The 21,258-nt window shown below is 44.4% G+C and overlaps 2 protein-coding genes and 1 long non-coding RNA gene across 9 annotated transcripts in view; 1 reads left to right on the forward strand and 2 right to left on the reverse strand.

Moving 5' to 3' along the window:
• Nucleotides 1-834, reverse strand: part of FBXL20 (F-box and leucine rich repeat protein 20) — a 114,366-nt gene extending 113,532 nt beyond the window's left edge. For 2 of the 3 annotated variants that reach the window (XM_078374321.1, XM_078374322.1), the window contains exon 1: nt 450-834. In XM_078374321.1, coding sequence (XP_078230447.1) covers nt 450-497 — 48 coding nt within the window. In that variant the 5' untranslated portion in view covers nt 498-834. Of the gene's footprint in view, nt 1-334 lie in introns of all 3 variants that reach the window. The other variant, XM_054257078.2, reaches the window with a different exon arrangement.
• Nucleotides 61-4,630, forward strand: LOC144582681 (uncharacterized). The gene is made up of 3 exons (XR_013535918.1): nt 61-1,649; nt 1,928-2,034; nt 3,419-4,630. It is a non-coding gene; the product is annotated as an uncharacterized LOC144582681 (long non-coding RNA).
• Nucleotides 2,242-21,258, reverse strand: part of MED1 (mediator complex subunit 1) — a 52,049-nt gene continuing 33,032 nt past the window's right edge. For 4 of the 5 annotated variants that reach the window (XM_078374315.1, XM_078374316.1, XM_002748520.6 and 1 more), the window contains 7 exons: nt 21,002-21,113; nt 20,390-20,514; nt 20,013-20,131; nt 18,065-18,266; nt 12,161-12,256; nt 11,938-12,043; nt 4,040-8,626 (listed from right to left, as the gene is read on the reverse strand). In XM_078374315.1, coding sequence (XP_078230441.1) covers nt 5,383-8,626; nt 11,938-12,043; nt 12,161-12,256; nt 18,065-18,266; nt 20,013-20,131; nt 20,390-20,514; nt 21,002-21,113 — 4,004 coding nt within the window. In that variant the 3' untranslated portion in view covers nt 4,040-5,382. Of the gene's footprint in view, nt 3,253-4,039; nt 8,627-11,937; nt 12,044-12,160; nt 12,257-18,064; nt 18,267-20,012; nt 20,132-20,389; nt 20,515-21,001; nt 21,114-21,258 lie in introns of those variants that run through there. The other variant, XM_078374318.1, reaches the window with a different exon arrangement.

The following is a 21,258-nucleotide window of genomic DNA, read 5'->3' on the forward strand; positions in this document are numbered from 1 at the left end:
GGAGGGGGAGGAGCGCGGTGGCGGCGGAGGCGGCGGCGCGAGACCACCCCTCCCCCACCCGGGGCCGGCCCTGACGGTGCGCCCTGGAGCAGCTGGAGCTTGGCGGCGGTGGCACGACCCCCAGCACCTCCGAGGCAGCTGAGCCCATCGGGAACAGGCGAGGCAGGGAAGTGCCTTTGCGTGTGGAAAAGGGGGGCTGTGGGGTGGGTGCGAGTGCGCCCGTGCTCGCGGACCGGAGAGGGAGAGAAGAGCATGACCGCACTCTGCGCGGGGGCCCCTTTTCTGCCCCGTGACCCCCTCTCCTCCCTCCGCAGGCAGACAGGCACGCACCCACCTGCACAGAACTCAGCCTCTGCACGCGCCCCACATCCCTCGTCACTCGTTCCCCAGGAGCCTATAAGGCACATACATCGTTCCCGACCAGCCAGCTCCCTTCCCCTGTCACTCACTGTCGCCTTGAAACCAAAGTGCAGCAGGCGGTCCCTGCTTGGAGCCATTTTCCTCCTCTTTCTGGGTGTCTCTAGATTGGGGCACTGCGGCTGCCACCGCCGTCGCCTCCGCAGTTGCCGCCGTCGCCGCCGCCGCCTCCCCCGCCTCAGTGGATTGCATTACGGGGTGCTGCAGGGAGGCCTGGGGGGCCGCTGCGGGACGCGTGTCTCCCGGTGCATGGCTTGGGAGGGCGGGGGCTGATTGTGCTGAGCGGCAGGCCGAGTGCCCGCCCTGGTCCCAGGATAGCTGCAGGGCTGCACCTAGGGCCGGGGTCTGGGCGGGGTGCAGGGCTGGAGCCCGGCAACCCTTTAGACGACCTGGGGAGGGGCGTGTGTCCGTGGGGGTGGGGCGGGCGAGGCCGAAGGGCCTTTGACTGCCCCTGCTGGGCCGCCGTTGGCGCCCAATGGGCTGCAGCGCCTGCCCATCCGCCAATCAGGGCGCTGGTTGGTGAGAGCCTCGGCCTGACGCCACTTTGGCGGGAGAAACAAGCGTGTGTGAGCGAGTAGGCGGGGGCGTTTTCCCGATAGAAACGCTTCATCAGACTCCGGGGCTCCTTGTATAGAAGCATATCTGTATCATCATATTATATTTTGTTTTAACAACTCTGGTATTCAAGGTCTCATAATTTATGACCGAATTTCCACGAAGGAATAACTCAGGGTTTGTAGTTCGTTGCCCCTTCAAACAGCAACCAACTACGAAATCATGTCTTAAGCGTGAAATACTAAAAACTGTATAATAAATCCCAGCAGTCCTGGCAGGAGCAGCAGCACTGCTATTTGTATGCTTCCAAAGCAGTTATGATTTGTTCTTCCTCACACTCCTTTTAATTAATGGTTTTAGCGACTGACTTGTTACGCATGTAAGAAATTAACAAGAGCAACAGGTGCGGTTGATCTTTAAGAATAGGCACATTTTAGCTGGAGGGCATATTACCAAACTCTTAAAGCACTGTATAAAACTTTTTTTTTAAGGTAAGAGTCTCAATTCTGTCGCTTAGGCTGGAGTGCAGTGGCACGCTCTCGGCTCACTGCAACCTTCGTCTCACGGGTTCAAGCGTCCCAAGTAGCTGGGATTAAAGGCGCGCAGCACCCCGCCCAGCTAAGTAAAGACAGGGTTTCGCCATGTTGACCAGGCTGGTCAGGAACACCTGACTACAGGTAATCTGCCCGCCTTGCGCTCCCAGAATACTGGGATCTTTTTTCATTTGTAGAGACAGGTTCTCCCTGTGTTGCTCAGGTTCATCTGCAATTGCTGGGCCCAAGTGATCCTCCAGCCTCCTCCCGAAGTCCTGAGATTACAGGCCTCATCTGAGTCTCCACGACCGGCCCCCCCTTTTTTTTAATCCTAGAGGGGGCTTCCTAAGACCAGGGACTTAGCTACCGAAAACTCATTCTCAGACCCATAATCCCAGGCCTGTCTTCTCCTTCTGTCCCAGGTGCTTTTAATGTTTTTGCTTGAGTTCAGCCAGTGGAATAAAAAAGCCTTTTCATTCTGTCTCATCTAAGAGCTGTATTCTCCCAGCAAAAACTACTGATGCATTTGGTGAGTAACAACGGCAAAGGGTAGAAAAACTGGCCTACAGATTAACAGAATGAAGACAAGTTTCACAGGTCAATTATCCATTCCAAAGGACCATTTCAAGTAGTACTAAGGGAAGACATTTACTTTTGACTGACTCATTCACTGGAGTTTTGAACAAATGAAAAAAATATTCAAAGGCTAAAATTTTATTACACACAGGCACATTACTTTTTATCAAAGAAGTTTATTTGCATGTAAATAAACAGATTATTTTGTAATATTTCAGGAAAAAAAAATCCCACAACAGATTTCATCTACTTTCAAAAAAATGAAAAACCCCAAGTATTTACAGAACGGCCATATGCACAGAAAACCAAATTTGAAAGATTTCTTTTTAAAAAAAAGACCCTCCCCAGCTGCTCCTGATGTACATTTTTAAACTCAAAATTTAAAGCTCAGTTCTTACAGCTGAGCATGTTTCCCAGTCTAGCTTCTGAGATGTGAAGTACTTCCTGCCCTGCCAAATACTAACTCGAAATGTATGGGGGGCAGGGGAGGAGGGGAGAAGGAAAAAAAATTAGGTTGTCTAAGGATTGTGAATGTTTCCCATACTGACATCTTTAAGTGACTCAACTGTGGATACTGTATGACTCACTGGCTCCCTGAAAGGGCTTCTGAGAATTCATGATATTGCTGCACTTAATTTTTCCATCTAGGCCTGAAGAAGGAAAATCTTTCAAAAGAGTCACCAACCTCAAGCCTGGTTTTGGCAATTATATTCTGTTTGTCCCCACCACCCCAACCCCTACCCGCTAAAATACTTCTGTTTTAAGACACATTGATTTTGAACCTGAAATCTTCATGTACATCAGAGCAGGTTATGACCAAGAACCCCTAATGTTAAGCCAAAAGACAGAAGAGGAATCAGGTCAAACTGAGAATACGTAAGACACCAGCAGCAGAAGATAGGTAGAAGTTGACTTCATGTCCTTGCCTTCTTTTGAAACAGAAGAATGAGTACACCTAGACAGGAGGGAGGTGTCCCAGGCTTGATTTATTCTGCCTCTTCTCCTCCACCCTGTGGAGAAATGCAGTGCTCCCTGGTTCTCAGGCAGGGTGAAGCAGTTTAGCCCCGGCTCCCTGTTAAGCAAGTTCAGATGCTGGGTCAGTGTGGGGGTGAGCCCATCGACAATTCAGGGGCTTATCCTTCATCCAGATCCTAACTCGGGATTCTTTGATCTGGGATGAAGACAGAAAGAGAGAAAAGCTTCCCAGTTTACTCATTTTGGTATTTGTTGGCCCTGCTTGGGGGAGCTGAGCCCCGATACTATTCAGTACATTCCCAGTAAGATTTTCCCCACCCAGAACAAATTTTTAAAACCACGTAACTTTTTTTTTCCTGCAGAAACCAACGGGATAGGATTCAAAACTAGGTGACAAACCCGTGAGAAATCGAACCTGGCTGAATGTCTGAGGCTGCTACTGTATCAACATCACAAGAAAAAGCACTCTGGTATCACCTGCCCATGTCCTCGTTAGTGTCACCCAAGACATTTGACTCTGATACGGTAACCGATAACTTTTTTTGCTCCACTTTGCAATGTTTTGTTTCCTACATCTTATTACCTTGGGACACAAAAGTGGCAGAGTTGTTGAGAGCTGATGACCAGAAAAGGGAGAACACTAGAGGAAATGAGACAGGAAAGAAAGCCAAAGCTGATTTTCCAACTCTATGCTGACTCCAACCTGCAGAAAGAGCTGAATATACAAATCTTCCATATATGATGAAGTCACTCCACTTATGACATAACACACAGAGGAATCACCTGGCTTTTTTTTTTTTTTTTTTTTTTTTAACCCAGAAGAGTTGTGCTGGGGACCAGGCCCCATCCCGCTGATACAGATCCTGAATGGAATCGTCAGGAATGGCACAGTGCAGGTGTCAATATCAAAGTAAGGCCGCAGAATTTTGAGAGGACCCTCCAAATACTGAGAACTTCTGTTGCACTCAAAACAGTCTCCTGGATTTCTTTATTTTTATGTGAAGGGCTCTTACTGATGTCCCCCAGAATCCAGACTCAGACCTATTTCTCCAAAAAGGTCCAATTGGGTTGCTACATAGTAGCAAGGGTTTATCTTCATGCTCACCCAGCATTCCAGGCCCCCATTACTTCAAGTGAGCTTGAAATTGTTTTAAGTGAACTATGGCTGCAGATTTTTTACTGTTTTATCTCAGGGAGCATACGGTGGAGTGATTAAAGTTTGGACTCCTTCTCCTTGTGATGAAGAGAAACAATGAGTCCAGCTCTTAGGAATGGCATCAGTTCTCCTGCAAACAAAATGCTGGGATGCAGAGTTTTGGCACATTGTGGAAACAGGAGAACTATTAATTCTATCATGGTTTTCATGCCATTGGGTCAGGAAGGCTGTCCTACACTAAACCTTACTGCATCTGAAAATGTTTACATCTCAAAAAGCCACCAGCTTTTTTTTCTTTTGAAAGGAAAATGAGATTACAAATCATTACCTCCACAGGGAGGTGACTCCTAATATTCCTATGATCTCTGAATCCTATTTAAAACCTCCTAAAATAAAAATATCATTTTGGTTTTTCTATTATATTTAACTTTAAAGGCGGCTCTGACTAATCTGCTTGGGCTTGATGCTACAATATTAGCACAAGCTATAAGCTCCCTACCACCATATAAGCCTTGCTCTTCCGCCTCCCATCATTTTGAACCCTAAACCTCATAGATTTAAAACACTGTATAAAAACAAAGGGTTAAAATATTACAAATAAATAGCTAAAATAATCTTCCCTCCCCCAGTCACTCCTAAGAAACAGACACCAAACATTACTTAAGTGTCCAAAATGACCAAAGTCCTTCATTTGCCCATGACTCAAATGGACAACTACCCCAAACAAAGTTGAACAACCTTCATGCAAATGCATCAAGGAATGTATTGCTTTTTCATTTTCTGCCCAGCCCTTCATATACATGCACTAAAATGAGTTTAAAACATGGCCTAAAAATGGAAAAAGGGAGAAGAAAATATATGTGAGTATTTCCCACAAAACTGTTTCCCACCCTTCCCTCTCCCTACATCCCTCCCACCCCGCCCTTCCCTTTCTTAAGCAAGTATTTTAACTTTTTCTTTCTGGCACAGGAACAAAGACTTCTTGGTAACCCTGTGGTCTCTTTAACAGGGTCTGGATATGCCTTTCTAATTCACCCAGCTCAGGGTCAAAGCCATGCCATTTAGTATTAACCAAATCAGACCTGTCGGACTCACCCCTTACAGTGGTTTGCCTATAAACTTATCAATATTTTTTTTCTCTGCCTCTGTTTCTTTTAGGAAATAAGGTTCCTAATTGCCAATCAGGGCCACATCCATAAGATCATCATCTTCTTCCCCAATCATAAAGTCTGGGCTGAGCCTTGAGGGCCTGTCTGCAGATAAGATTGTATTACTTGTCATAGACAAGGATTGGTCTGAAGAGATGGGTGATTTGGACCAACTCTCTGGCTTGATGCTGTGAGATTTTTTCTTGTCTCGGTCTTTGTCCCGGTCTCGGTCCCTATCTTTGTCTTTTACTTTCTTCTTTTCCTTTTTGTGCTTCTTATGTTTCTCTGTGCTGTATTCTGGAAGTGGTCGGATGCCATCATCTGAGCTGGGACTATTCTGATAAGATTTCTCTGCTATGGAGGAGCCTGACTCACTTTCACTGTCCAGATTCTGGGGGGTATATGCTGGTGACTTACTATGGCTGGGAGAGCCACGCTCATGCTTTGGAGTGGAACCACTGATGAGTGGAGAGCCATAGTTTTTAGATGCCATCTGAGGTCTAAGCCCTTCTCCACTACTTTCCCCAGGTTTCTGCAAAGTCACTTTGGCTTTAATGCTGGGGGAGCCTCCATCATGCTTACTGATGATAATTTTTGCCACACCTGTGCTCCCCACATTTTTTGACTCTGAGGTCTTCTTAGAAGAATCCACTGAACTCCCAGAGGTGGAAACCTTTGATTTGTCTTTATCACTTTTCTCCCGCTTGCCCTGAAACTCTCCTCCTGACATGTTATGTTTGGAGGACATAGGATGGCTGGAAGAATTTGTGCTCACCCCCATCTGGCCGTCCATTGGGTCTTCACTCCCAGGGCCACTGGTGACAACCCCGTGCTTCAGTTTATCTATGACGGCTGTCAAGGACGGCTTCTTATTTCTGCTGGGAGATTTTCCTTTGGAACTCCCATGCTGGTTCTGAGAGGATGACATGGAAGAGCCACTTGAGGAAAAGGAGGAGGAAGATGCCGTACAAGAATTAGATGATGGGGGAGTTTTCTGGGACAATGAGCCTGAGGATCCTAACCCTGAAGATGACTTCATGCCAGAGCTTGAACTAGTTCCTGACATATGAGAACCACCAGAACCTGAACTGATAGGGGACTTGGCTTTAGAGGATGGGGGAGTTCCAGGAACAGGCTTCATTGGGGAGGCAAGTTTATCAGAGCCTCCAGGTGGCCTTGAATGAGAAGGGGATATGTTTGGTTTACTTAAAGGATTCATAAGTGATGATGGCTTTCCTTGAGGTTTCATCTTGGTGCTACTAGAGCTGCTGCTCAGTCCATGCTTGGTAATAGGAGAGGAGCCTGGCTTCCCTCCAGACTGCGAGGAATTTTTGGACTGGCCAGATCCAGAAGATCCCTGGCTAGAGTATATACTACTACTTAACTTGGAACTTGATGAGCCTTCTGATTTACTGCTTTTCATCTTCCCTGAGGTGGAAGCAGAAGATGAGGAAGAAGAGGAAGAATGGCTATGGTGGCTTTTGCTGCCTGAGGAAGACACAGAACCACTGCTGGTATACTGACTATGAGAGGAAGGCTTACCCACCATCACTGTTCCCTTAGGAATCTGAATAGTGATTTTGGGAATGGGTGGTGTGGCAACACCTGGGGGAGTCTGAGATCTTCCTGAACTGCCTGGAGATTTAGATCCACCTGTACTGGTAGGAGGGGTAAAAGGTCGGTTAGAAGAACTATGAGATGGCGACTTTCCCTCAGTGTCTGCCTTCTTCCGCTTTGGAGGCTTATCTTTGTTTTTCCCATCATTAGAAGGGGTCCGACTGCGCTTCCCTGGTTTGCTGTCTAATCCTGGCCCCGAAAGAGTACTATTACTGGTGCCATTGCCTTCCTTTACCCTCTTTTGAGTCTTTTCTTTCCCTAAGTCCCCAGTGGCCAGTAAAGGACCTTGACTACCACTGTGATGCTCCATAAGATCTGCAGGACCTAAAGCTTTGCCAGCTACTGATATAATACTGAAATCAACTGTGTCAGCTTGGTTATTGCCCTTAAACTTGGTCTCCCCATTATCACCTCCAAGCATTGGCACCCCCAAAGTATTTAGTGCCTGAGATGCAAATCCTTTGAAATCATCATTATCCCCACTTTGGCTGCTTTCATCAAAATATTCTTCTCCAAAACCACTTTGGCTCTGGCTGTTCAATAAATCAGGATTGAAATCTACTCCATCATGAAAAAAATGATTTGTAGGAGAGTCACTATTGGGACTTCCAGCAGCATCTGCAATAAGGTCAGCTGGATCAGTGTATGGATTTTCATTATTGTTAGTTTGAAAGACATCAGAGTCAAAGAGGGTACTCTGAGAATGCCCAGAGCTTGAAGAATCTCGAAGAGGGGTGCCAATGGCTGGGCAATCATCACTAGTGCTGGGAAGCTTAGAAGCTTCTTCTGCAATGTCTGAAAGGATGTCAGTTACATCTGGGCCAATGCTGTCTGAACTGGATAGTCGGACCATCCTTTGAATACTGGGTTGGGGGTGAGGTACTGGTTGTGGGTAAGTTGTTGGGGGAGTGCTACACTGGCTTGGAGCTGGAGTGATATGTGGCGTATCCAGTGTGTCAGCTGTCATGTTGACATCGAAGATAGGGTTCTGTGAGTCAACATCCATTGAAAATAACTCCCTCTGAAAGTCATCTTCAGTCTGGTGCTTTGGTTTGTCAGGTGGTAATCGTGATGACTTCTTTTTCTTGGTCTTGTTGCTACCCGAGCATATATCCATCCGGGGTGAGCCAGAAGAGGAGTTCTGCCTCTCTAAAGGGCTGCTTCCATAAAGGGTTGAGAAATCCTGGGCAGGATTATCTTTAAGAAGGTTCATGAGCATCGGGTGGTTCTTGGTGTTGCCGGCCATCGAAGAGACAGGTGGCGGCGTGTGATGAGGAGGGGTCGGACTCGAGCCAATGGTAGACCCCCCGTTCCCTGTGATTTGCAACAAACTGGTAAGAATTGGGTTCTGAGACACCTTGCTGAAGTCCTCCCCATGGCCCACCGACTCATGCCGATCTTTGATGCTCATGCTCATATTAAACAAGGTGGTAATGGGACCCCCCGGAAAGGTGTTGGTTGGTGTAGTGGTACCACTCATTGGGTTGTTGCCTGTGGTCATGCCATACCCTGGGCTGCTAGCCGGGGGCAGGTTCTTTTTCACCATGTCTTCAACTGTCTCTGCAATGAGGGACAGTGCTGGGGTGTCGGCCTGAATGGTTTCAGCTTTCCTCCGAATAGCCCTCATCGTCACAGGGATGGACATACATCTGCAAGATAAGATAGAGGAAAACAAAGTTAATATTGCAATAGCTGCTGAATGAGACCTGAGATTTAGATACAACATAAGAGTTTTGCAGTAAGCAGTTTTCAGGTAGGGCAAATAATAGTTCTATCAAATACCAGAGCTTTGGGTAAATTCATTTGAAAAATCTAAGCCAAAATGAAATTGTCAACCTCTTAATAAGAGTCACACAACAAAAGCAAACTATAATCAAGAGTCCAAATAATTGGACTTCAAACTGAACTAAAAGAAAATTGGTAATAATGGAACTCAGTAAGAAAATATCTCCTTAGGGTGGGCGCAGTGGCTCAGGCCTGTAATCCCAGCACTTTGGGAGGCTGAGGGGGTGCATCACTTGGGGTCAGGAGTTTGAGACGAGCCTGGCCAACATGGTGAAACTCTGTCTTTACTAAAAATACAAAAATTAGCCAGGTGTAGTGGTACACACCTGTAATCCCAACTACTCAGGAAGAGGAGACAGGAGAATCACTTGAACCCAGGAGGCAGAGGTTGTAGTGAGCCAAGATCATGCCACTGCACTTCAGCCTAGGTGACAGAGGGAGACTTTGTCTCAAAGTAAAAAAAAAAGGAGGCCAGGTGCAGTGGCTCACACCAGTAATCCCAGCACTTTGGGAGGCTGAGGAGGGCAGACCACAAAGTCAGGTGTTCAAGACTAGCCTGCCCAACATAGAGAAACCCGTCTCTACTAGAAACAAAAAATTAGCAGGGCATGGTGGTGGGTGCCTGTAATCCCAGCTACTCAGGAGGCTGAGGCAGGAGAATTGCTTGAACCTGGGAGGCAGAGGTTGCAGTGAGCCGAGATCATCCAACTGCACTCCAGTCTGGGCAACAGTGCGAGACTCTGTCTCAAAAAAAAAAAAAAAAAAAAAAAAAAAGCCTTCTTCTGGGAGATTCATATGATAATTATAGGGATATATAACTTATTTTAATTAAGGAATCATTAGAAAAATCTCTTGACCCATCAAGTTCTAAACCTTAATGGCCTAGATCATCCCAAAGCTACGCTGTTATAAAAAGTGCTATTTCAGGAATGAAATCTTGTTTATTATAAAGCAAAGCACTTTTTATTTTCCAGATAAATTTATATTCATAAACCTCAGTTTGCAAATGTTTTGCTCTGGGACATATGTCAGCATATTTTTCTTTTTTCTTTTTTGAGATGGAGTTTTGCTCTTGTTGTCCAGGCTGGAGTGCAATGGCTCAATCTCAGCTCACTGCAACCTCCATTTCCTGGGTTCAAGGGATTCTCCTACTTCAGCCTCCCAAATACCTGGGATTACAGGCATGCACCACCACGCCTGACTAATTTCGTGTTTTTAGCAGAGATCGGTTTCTCCATGTTGGTCAGGCTGGTCTCGAAATCCTGACCTCAGGTGATCCACCCACCTCTGCCTCCCAAAGTGCTGGGATTACAGGTGTGAGCTACTGTACCCCGCCAGCATACTTTTCTTATAAGGCCACATAGTTATCTGTTAGGCTTTGTAGGTCATATGTTTCCTGTCCACTTACTCTGCAATATTAGCTAGAAAGCTGCCACAGATATTTAAATGAACAGCAGTGTACCAATAAAATTTATTTACAAAAATAGCCTGCCACACCTGGCTGTAGAAAAATCCCAAAAAATTACATATTAATGTTTCTGGGATGCAGACTGGCTTAAGTATCTCCCATGTAACATTTAAGTTGGTGTTTTTGTTTGTTTGTTTTGAGATGGGATCTCACTCCATCGACTAGGCTGGAGTGGAGTGGCGCAATCTCAGCTCACTGCAACCTATACCTCCCAAGTTCAAGCGATTCTTCTGCCTCAGCCTCCCCAGTAGTTCAGATTATAGGCACCTGCCACCACACCTGGCTAATTTTTGAATTTTTATTTATATATATAGTTTTTGTTTTGTTTCTTTGTTTGCTTCTCAGACGGAGTCTCACTCCATCGCTCAGGCTGGAATGCAGTGGCGCAATCTCGGCTCACTGCAACCTCTGCCTCCCAGGTTCAAGTGATTCTCCTGCCTCAGCCTCCCAGGTAGCTGGAATGACAGATGCACACCACCATGCCCAGTTAATTTTTGTATTTTTATAGAGATGAGCTCTCCCTGTGTTGGCCAGGCTGGTCTCAAACTTCTCATCTAAAGTAATCAGCCCACCTCGGCCTCCCAAAGTGCTGGATTACAGGAGTGAGCACCACGCACAGCCTAACATTTAAGTTGTAAAATCTGGCCCGGTGGACCCAGTGGCTTACACCTGCAGCCTCAGCTACTCAGGAGGCTTATGTGGCAGGATCACCTGAACCTGGGAAGTCGAGGCTGCAGTGAGCCATCATCATGTAACTGCAGTCCAGCCTGGGCAATAAACCCTGCCTCAAAATTTAAAACAATAATAAAAAAAAGTAAAAATGTTATATCTGTTAAGAATTGGCACACAGGATAGGTGAGAAAAACATCTGTATTTTATTATGGCTCTCTCCTGCCTTAAAGTACCATAATTCCAGGCCTGAAGTTACCTACTTTACTTCCTATTACTCTCATAGTAATATTATTTTTAAATGAAACAAAGCTGGCCAAGCGCAGTGGCTCACCCGTGTAATCCCAGTACTCTGAGGGGGCCAAGGGAGGCATATCACCTGAGGTCAGGAGTTCAAGACCAGCCTGGCCAAGATGATGAAACCCTGTCTCAACTAAAAATACAAAAATTAGCTGGGTGTGGTAGCACATGCCTATTATCCTAGCTACTCGGGATGCTGAGGTACAAGAACTGCTTCAACCTGGAGACAGAGATTGCAGTGAGCCAAGACTGCAACACTGAACTCCAGCCTGGGCAACAAAGAGAGACTCTGTCTAGAAAAAAGAAAAAAACAAACAAAGTTTACTTTGAATCAAAAAGCAGAGAAGAGTGAAATCAAAGCAATAACTAAATTGCTCCTTTATTTGAAATTCATGCTAATACTGAAAACAACATTTTTTTTTTTTTTTTTTTTTTAAACCTAGTCTCGCTCTGTCACCAGGCTGGAGTGCACTGCAACCGCCGCCTTCCGTGTTCAAGCAATTCTACTGCCTCAGCCACCCAAGTAGGTGGGACCACAGCCACCTGCCACCATGCCCAGCTAATTTTTGTATTTTTAGTAGAGACCGGCATTCATCATGTTGGCCAGGATGGCCTCATGATCCGCCCACCTCAGCCTCCCCAAGTGCTGGGATTACAGGTGTGAGCCACTGCACCTGGCCCAACAATATTCTTTATCCATCTCTAAATGGGACTTAGCTGAAAAAGGGCCAAGGCTACCTTTGAACAACTTTAGCAATGAAGTCATCTGTGCAGATGAGTGCATCTGACAGCCCTTTGTAGAGTTTACAGCTCACATGTGTTGAGTCCTGCACATCCATTACCACTGAAAGACAAAATATATAAAAAATTATTTGAGATAGATTTAGCTTCTGATGTTCCAAAAAAGACCTAGAGACCAAACTGCTCCGTTAAAGAGATGTTAGCCACCCACACAACTCACCACACACCAGGGAGTCATTCACAGGGTGCTGAAAAGATACGCTGAAACGAGACTCAGAGAGAGGACACACTTCAAACTGGAGGAGCCCAGGAGAATCTAAAAGGCAAAGAGAAAGATCATAAAATGATCAACCAAATATAAGACTTCACACAGGCCAGGCACAGTGGCTTACACCTATAATCCCAGCACTTTGGGAGGCTGAGGGAGGCAGATCACCTGAGGTCAGGAATTCAAGACCAGCCTGGCCAACATAGGGAAACCCCATCTCAATAAAAAATACAAAAATTAGCTGGGCATGGTGGCACGCACCTGTAGTCCCAGCTACTCAGGAGGCTGAGGCAGGAGAATCGCTTGAACCCAGAAGGCAGAAATTGTGGTGAGCCAAGATGGTGCCACTGCACTCCAGCCTGGGCAACAGAGCGAGACTCTTTGTCTCAAGAAAAAAAAAAAAATTAGCCGGGTGTGGTGGCACATGCCTGTAATCCTAGTTACTCAGAAGGTTGAGACAGGAGAATCACTTGAACCTGGGAGGCGAAGGTTGCAGTGAGCTGAGATCATGTCATTGAATGCCAGCCTGGATAACAAAGCAACGGTCTACTCAAAAAAAAAAAAAAAAAAAAAAAAAAAAAAAGACTTCACAAAAATAATATTCCTTAAATGTACAGACTGAAATTCTTTCTCTCTCTCCTTAGAAAATAAATCGCACACTTTTTTCACATACAAAACTTACTATGTCATCTATAGATGATAGAAGGAATCAGATTCCAAGGAACCTGCCAATTTGTTATACATTTCTCCAGAACAAAAATAGCTAGACTTTCAATTTTCCAAGATGAAGAAATTTAATCCCTAAAATGTAAAAATGAATTCTGAAAATAAAAGTGGCCAAAGGAGTGTCTCCTTCTCCTTGATAAACAGATATCCAGAAGCACTGCCATGAACTCTGCTTTCTATCAAGTATTTGCAGCTGTTAGCTGCACAGCCCATAGTGTGGCAAGCAGAGATATAGAGGCTATAATCTGAAATGATGTACTTATTCCAAATATATATATCTGGCCATAATCATATGTTCATATGCCAGACATGCAGGCAACCTAGACACAAAGATCATATACTTTCTTTGTAAAAAGTATGGCTCTCTGTAGGATTAGCTCCATAACTACCTTTTGAAAACTGATTTTCTTTTGTAAGCTCAATCAAAACTCATAATTTTTTTTTTTTTGAGACGGAGTTTTGCTCTTGTTACCCAGGCTGGAGTGCAATGGCGCGATCTCGGCTCACTGCAACCTCTGCCTCCTGGGTTCAGGCAATTCTCCTGCCTCAGCCTCCTGAGTGGCTGGGATTACAGGCATGCGTCACCATGCCCAGCTAATCTTTTGTATTTTTAGTAGAGATGGGGTTTCACCATGTTGACCAGGATGGTCTCGATATCTTGACCTGGTGATCCACCCGCCTCGGCCTCCCAAAGTGCTGGGATTACAGGCTTGAGCCACCGTGCCCGGCCCAAAACTCATAATTTTTAAGCATCAATGACAGTGTCCACCATAGGGCTAGATAAAATCTTACTTGATTTCTTTTCATCTTCATTTTTCTTTTAATGTTTATCCATTTTCTTTTTTTTTTTAATTGCATTTTAGGTTTTGGGGTACAAGTGAAGAACATGCAAGATTGTTGCATAGGTACACATGTGGCAGTGTGATTTGCTGCCTTCCTCCCCTTCACCTATATCTGGCATTTCTCCCCATGCTATCTCTCCCCAACTCTCCACCCCCCACTGTCCCTCCCATATTTCCCCCCAACAGACCCCAGTGTGTGGTGCTCCCCTCCCTGTGTCCATGTGATCTCATTGTTCAACACCCGCCTATGAGTGAGAACATTCAGTGTTTTTCTGTTCTTGTGTCAGTTTGCTGAGAATGATGTTCTCCAGGTTCATCCATGTCCCTACAAAGGACACGAACTCATCGTTTTTGATGGCTGCATAATATTCCATGGTGTATATGTGCCACATTTTCCCTGTCCAGTCTATCATCGATGGGCATTTGGGTTGGTTCCAGGTCTTTGCTATTGTAAACTGTGCTGCAATGAACATTCGTGTGCATGTGTCCTTATAGCAGAACGATTTAGAATCCTTTGGATATATACCCAGTAATGGGATTGCTGGGTCGAATGGAATTTCTATTTCTAGGTCCATGAGGAATCGCCATAGTCTTCCACAATGATTGAACTACACTCCCACCAACAGTGTAAAAGTGTTCCTTTTTCTCCACATCCTCTCCAGCATCTGTTGTCTCCAGATTTTTTAATGATTGCCATTCTGACTGGCGTGAGATGGTATCTCAATGTAGTTTTGATTTGCATTTCTCTAATGACCAGTGATGATGAGCATTTTTTCAAATGTTTGTTGGCCTCATGTATGTCTTCTTTTGTAAAGTGTTCATATCCTTTGCCCACTTTTGAATGGGCTTGTTTTTTTCTTGTAAATCTGTTTTAGTTTTGTAAATTCTGGATATCAGCCCTTTGTCAGATGGGTAAACTGCAATAATTTTTTCTCATTCTGTTGGTTGCCGATTCACTCTAGTAACTGTTTCTTTTGCCGTGCAGAAGCTGTGGAGTTTGATTAGGTCCTATTTGTCTATTTTGGCTTTTGTTGCCAATGCTTTTAGTGTTTTGGTCATGAAGTCCTTGCCTACGCCTATGTCCTGAATGGTTTTGCCTAGATTTTCTTCTAGGGTTTTTATGGTGTTAGGTCTTATGTTGAAGTCTTCAATCCATCTGGAGTTAATTTTAGGGTAAGGTGTCAGGAAGGGGTCCAGTTTCTGCTTTCTGCACGTAGCTAGCCAGTTTTCCCAACACCATTTATTAAACAGGGAATCCTTTCCCCATTGCTTGTTTTTGTCAGGTTTGTCAAAGATTGGTTGGTTATAGATATGTTGTGTTGCCTCCAAGGCCTCTGTTCTGTTCCATTGGTCTATATCTCTGTTTTGGTACCAGTACCATGCTGCTTTGATTACTGTAGCCTTGTAGTATAGTTTGAAGTCTGGTAGTGTGATGCCTCCTGCTTTTTTCTTTTTGCTTAGAACTGCCTTGCCTATGCGTGCTCTCTTTTGGTTCCAAAGGAAGTTTAAGGTGGTTTTTTCCAGTTCTGTGAAAACTGATTTTTAAATGCCCTAAAGCTATCTAGAGACTTCTTACAGCATTTAAACACATGAAACAGAAGTGACACAAGTTTGAATGTATATGCTCTATGCCGTTATTCCAACTACTAAAAATGTATCATTTCTAAAGCAATTCTTATTCCCATGAGAAGTATCTCCTGGCCCAGCACAGTGGCTCACACCTTTAATTCCACAAATTTGGGAGGCAGAGGTGGGAGGATTGCCTGAGGCCAGGAGTTCGAGACTATCCTACACAACATGCCAAGACCCCATCACTACAAAACAAATGTTGCTGTATAAATATGTACACTGAAATAAAGAGTATAATATAAATTTCTTTAAAATCTGTCTGGGTGTAGTGCTGCATGCTTGTAATCCCAACTACTTGGGGAGCCTGTAGCAAAAGTATCACTTGAGCCCAGGAGTTTGAGGCCAAAGTGAACTCTGACTGTACCACTGCTTTCAGTCTCGGTGACAGAGCAAGACCCTATATCAAGGAAAAAAAGGCCAGGCATGGTGGCTCATGCATGTAATCCCAGCACTTTGGGAGGCTGAGATAGGCAGATCACTTGAGGTCAGGAGTTCAAGACAGCCTGGCCAACATGACAAAACCCCATCTCTACTAAAAATGCAAAGATGGCCAGGCACGGTGGCTCACGCCTGTAATCCAAGCACTTTGGAGGCCAAGGTGGGCAGAACACCTGAGGTCAGGAGTTCAAGACCAGCCTGACCAACATGGTGAAACACCATCTTAAAAAAAAAAATGCAAAGTTTACCTGGGCATGGTGGTGGATGCCTGTAATCCCAGCTACTTGGGAGGCTGAAGCAGGAGAATTGCTTGAACCCAGGAGGAAGAGGTTGCAGTGAGCCAAGATCACACCACTGCACTCCAGCCTGTGTGACCAAGCAAGACTCTGTCTTAAGGAGAAAAAAAAAAAAAAAAGGAAAAAGAGAGATCAGATTTGCCTTTCCTGTTTCTTATTGCCTCCAATTGACACTGATACATGTCTATCAACAGAGTGCTTATGACTTAAGATTTTTAAGGCCAGGCGCAGTGGCTCAAGCCTGTAATCCCAGCACTTTGGGAGGCCGAGGCAGGTGGATCACGAGGTCAAGAGTTCGAGACCATCCTGGTCAACATAGTGAAACCCCGTCTCTACTAAAAATACAAAAAATTAGCTGGGCCTTGTGGCGCGTGCCTGTAATCCCAGCTACTCAGGAGGCTGAGGCAGGAGAATTGCCTGAACCCAGGAGGCGGAGGTTGCAGTGAGCTGAGATTGTGCCATTGCACTCCAGCCGGAGCGAAACTCTGTCTCAAAAAAAAAAAAAAAAAAAAAAAAAAAAAAAAAAAAAAGATTTTAAAAATTAACTATGGTTAGCTAGAACAGCCAAAATTTACAGCAAGGCTTCTAATAGCCAACTGTGTTTGAAAATCAGCATTCCAGAATCCTGAGAGAAAAAAGGGCTAACCCTTTTAAAATCTGTATGATTAAGTTCTCCAAACAACAGAGAGAGAAAATATACTCAGGACTAAACCTGGGAAGCACTATCCTAACAACCTAAAATTTAGAAATCAAAATACCTGGCCGAGCCTTGTGGCTTATACCTATTAGTTTATCCCGGCACCTTGGGAGGCCAAGTTGAGAGGATCACTTGAGCCCAGGAGTTAGAGACCAACCTGGGCAACAAAGAAAGATTCTGTCTCTACAGAAAAAATTAGCCAGGCTTGGTGGTACATGCCTAAAGCCCCAGCTCTCAGGAGGCTACAGCAGAAGGATCGCTTGAGCCAAGGAGTTAGAAGCTGCAGTAAGCTGTGATCATGCCACTGAAGTTCAGCCTGGGCAACAGAGTGTAACCCTGTCTCAAAAAAGAAAAAGCCTCTTTCACTATACCACTCCAAGTTCTACCTTATGTATATCTGCTGCAAGGTAACGGCACTAAAACACCCAGTTACATTACTATGTTCAGAAAAAGAGTTAAGAACATTGCAAAAAGCAGTGGTCTCTAAATACTTATCTACAGATTGGTTCCATCAGAATGATTTGTGGAAGTTAAATTAGATTCCCAACTCTTCCCACTGAGATTATCATTCAGTTCATCTGGGTGTAGAAACAAAGCAACTGTGGTATTTTGTTTTTGACACAGGTTTTTACTGTGTTACCCAGGATGGAGTGCATTGTGCAATCTGGGCTCACTGCAACCTCTGCCTCCCAGGCTCAAGCAATGACCCTCCCGCCTCAGGCTCCCAAGTAGCTGGGACCACAGGTACACACCACCATACCTGGCTACTTTTTTCTAGAGATGGGGTTTTGCCATGTTCCTCAGGCTGGTCTCAAATCATGGACTCAAGTGATTTGCCCACCTTGGCCTCCCAGAGTGCTGGGATTACAGGTGTGAGCCACCAAACCTGGCCATCATCTGTAGTGTTAAAAGCTCCAGAGGTTTGATTTATTTTTTTTTTTTGAGAGGGAGTCTCACTTTGTCGCCCAGGCTGGAATCCAGTGGCATGAGTGGCTCACTACAATCTCCGCCTCCCAGGTTCAAGCAATTCTCCTGCCTCAGCCTCCCGTGTATCTGGGACTACAGTCATGCACCACCACACCCAGCTAGTATGCTTGGTTTTTATGCAAAAAATGAAAAAAAAATTATTTTAAATTCCACAGGTGATTTTGATGGGCCACCAAATTAAAGAACCACTGGAGAAGTAAGTTTCCATCTTCCAGTAAGCATACCAAAGGAAAAGCAGTACCTTCTTTCAGAATAGTTCTTTTGACACAGCTCCCAATGAGGGTATTATAGGCCACTTGGTGTCTGATCAGATTAAGGATAAGAGGAACTCGACCAGGGTGCTGAAAGGTGATTTTGCTAACAAGGGTTCCCTGTAGACTTCGGCCATCTGGAAGAGGAGCATCCTTGTTTAGGAAATAGCAGTGCTGCTGACCCGGAAGAGCCTAGACAAAAAGAACAATTTATAAGTGCTATTTAGTTACCTATTGTATTTCAACCCAGAGTATCCTGAAAAAACCTACTGCTCAAAGAAGTGCAGCAGAATCCACAGTGAATGCGTTCATCAACTGATATTATAAATGCCAATCAATTACTCATTAGGCTGAAAAGAAGTCTTTTTAGTAAATGCACTATGCTAGTGGTTTCCCAACCTACCTGGCATAAAAACTACCTCAGAAATCTATAATAAAGAGGTTCTTAAACCATAAATTCAAAATCTCTATTTTTAATAAAACACCTATATAATAATAATGCAGCCAGAATTTGGTAACTACTACTTTAGTGTATTGTCAAAGATTCAAATGCAGGTACAGATGAGGTTTTGGAACATTCCATCATTATTATTATTGAGACATCATCCAGGGTGGAGTACAATGGTGCAATCTCAGCTCACTGCAACCTCCGCCTCCCAGGCTCAAGTGCCTCAGTCTCCTGAGTAGCTGAGACTATAGGTGTGAGCCACCACACCTGCCTAATTTTTCCTTTTTTTGTAGAGACAAGGTTTTGCTAGAGGCTGAGGCAGGAGAATCGCTTGAACCTGAGAGGTGGAGGTTGCAGTGAGATAAGTTCTCGCCACTGCACTCCAGCCTGGGCAACAAGAACAAAAACTCTGTCTCAGAAAAAAAAAAAGACAGGATTTTGCCATATTGCCCAGGCTGGTATCAAACTCCTGAGCTCAAGTGATCTGCCTTGCCTTAGCCTCCCAAAGTGCTAGGATTGCAGGTGTGAGTCACCATGCTCAGCCTCATAATTATTGCTTCCAGCATTTTCCTCTCTGTAAGTACTTTCAGGACCTTTCCAGATATTCCAAAAGTTCAAAATACCATTAAGAGTCTGTCACCCAAATTTATTTTTATTTTTATTTTTTTTGAGATGGACTCACTCTGTCACCATGCAGTGGCACAATCTCAGCTCACTAGAACCTCCTCCTCCGGGGATCAAGCGACCCTCCTGCCTCAGCCTCCTGAGTAGCTAGGACTACAGGTATACGCCACCACGCCCAGCTAATTTTTGTTTTGTTTTGTTTTGTTTTAGTAGAAACGGGGTTTCACCATGTTGGCCAGATGATCTCAATCTCTTGACCTCATGATCCACCTGCCTCAGGCTCCTAAAGTGCTGAAATTACAGTTGTGGGCCATCATGCCCAGCCTCTTTTTCTTTTCTGTTTGAGATAGAGTCTCTCTCTGTCACCCAGACTGGAGTGCAATGGGGCAATCTCGGCTCACCGCAACCTCTGCCTCCCAGGTTCAAGCAATTGTCCTGCCTCGGCCTCCTAAGTAGCTAGGATTACAGGCATGAGCCACCACACCCAGTTAATTTTTGTACTTTGAGTACAAAAAGATGGGGTTTTACCATGCTGTCCAGGCTGATCTCGATCTCCTGACCTCTAGTGAACAACCCGCCTTGGCCTCCCAAAGTCCTGGGATTACAGGTGTGAGCCACCGCACCCAGCCAATCACCCAAAAATTTCAACAAAGAAACATACATTGTTGTTTCCTAATGAAAGCTCATGCCCTTTTATTTCAGTACATTTCTGAGATTTCTGTAATTTCCTGCCTTATTAAGGAAATAGGACATGATCCAGCAGTCTTGAAGAAATTTATCTGACCTCAATAATGCTATGAAGGAAGATTATGATCTTGGGTCCAAACATAACTTATAACATTCTAGCTCCATAGGGCATTACTTACAGCATAAAATCGCATGTTGTGATTCAGAGGTATGGGGTCAGCGTCCTTTGATAGCTCAAACTGAGTGATCAGTTCATAGAGGGGTACATAAGTTGGTTGAGTTTCAAACAATGGAATTCCTGGAAAAACAAGGATGAATATAATGATCATGTTAAGATGAAAACACTGACAACTCAGTTTCTCCTTCATGATTTCTACATTCATTCACCCATTTATTTAAAAAGAGTAAGCATTTACTAGTACAAAGCACTGTAACATCTATACCCATTAATACTTCAGTGAGGCATGTAAGACTGAAAGACATCCACGATTACCTGATTTTGAAGTTTCCTTTTCACACTTATAACAAGTATTAGCTCCTGATGCTAAAAACTCACCTGTGCAGTTCTGCAGTTTCTGAACAAATGCTCTAGATACTGGGATTGGCTGTGGAAACTTCAAGAAGAAACAGGCAGGAAGATCAACACTGTTGGCACTGGTGATTGAGGAGAAGGAAGGGGTCCTTCAAAAAAAAAGGGTGGAAGTTGGATTTTGACTTGATATGAAAATGAAAAATCTAAACACCTATTCTTAAACATGTATGTATCACACAGACACATACTTACAAACTCTCAAAAGCTCACTCTTTGAAACTTCCTACCCCCAATTCCCAAACATGCTGTTGGTTAATGCTGTAACATTCAATCAAACATTTATCCTAAGGCATGTTACTCCAATGTAACTCCAAATGAACTTTAGATAAAAAGGGGCACTCGTTAAACATGAGGAATTAGCACAGTTCTCTTCCTTCTCTCTCAGGGCAGAGAATGTGTTCTATGAACAGACTTTGGAAAGGAATACTCAGATACTGAAGAAAAGAGAAATCAATGGATAAAACAAAAGGCCAACCTCTAGAAATTCAAGTAGGGTAAGAGCCAGAATAAACATTTGTTCCATACTGCACTTTGAGAAAAATTGACTTTGCTACTCTAAAATTCTATTTAACTTACCATTTATTGTCAACTGGATGTGACCCCATAATTAATGGTGCAATTGGAAGTTTGTACATAGCAGATGTTCCTTCAATTGTCACTGATGCATTCATGCCCAAAGATCGAGAAACTGGGGACAAGAAAGAAAAAGGGTTTTCCTCAAAGCAATACAAATGACAGGGATCACAATGTGTTTGATGGGGGTTTTTTTTTTTTTTGTCTTTTTTTTTTTGAGACAGAAACTCTCAGGTGTGAGCCACCTTGCCCAACCCACA

Source organism: Callithrix jacchus, chromosome 5 (genome assembly GCF_049354715.1).
Source record: "Callithrix jacchus isolate 240 chromosome 5, calJac240_pri, whole genome shotgun sequence".
NCBI lineage: Eukaryota > Metazoa > Chordata > Mammalia > Primates > Cebidae > Callithrix > Callithrix jacchus.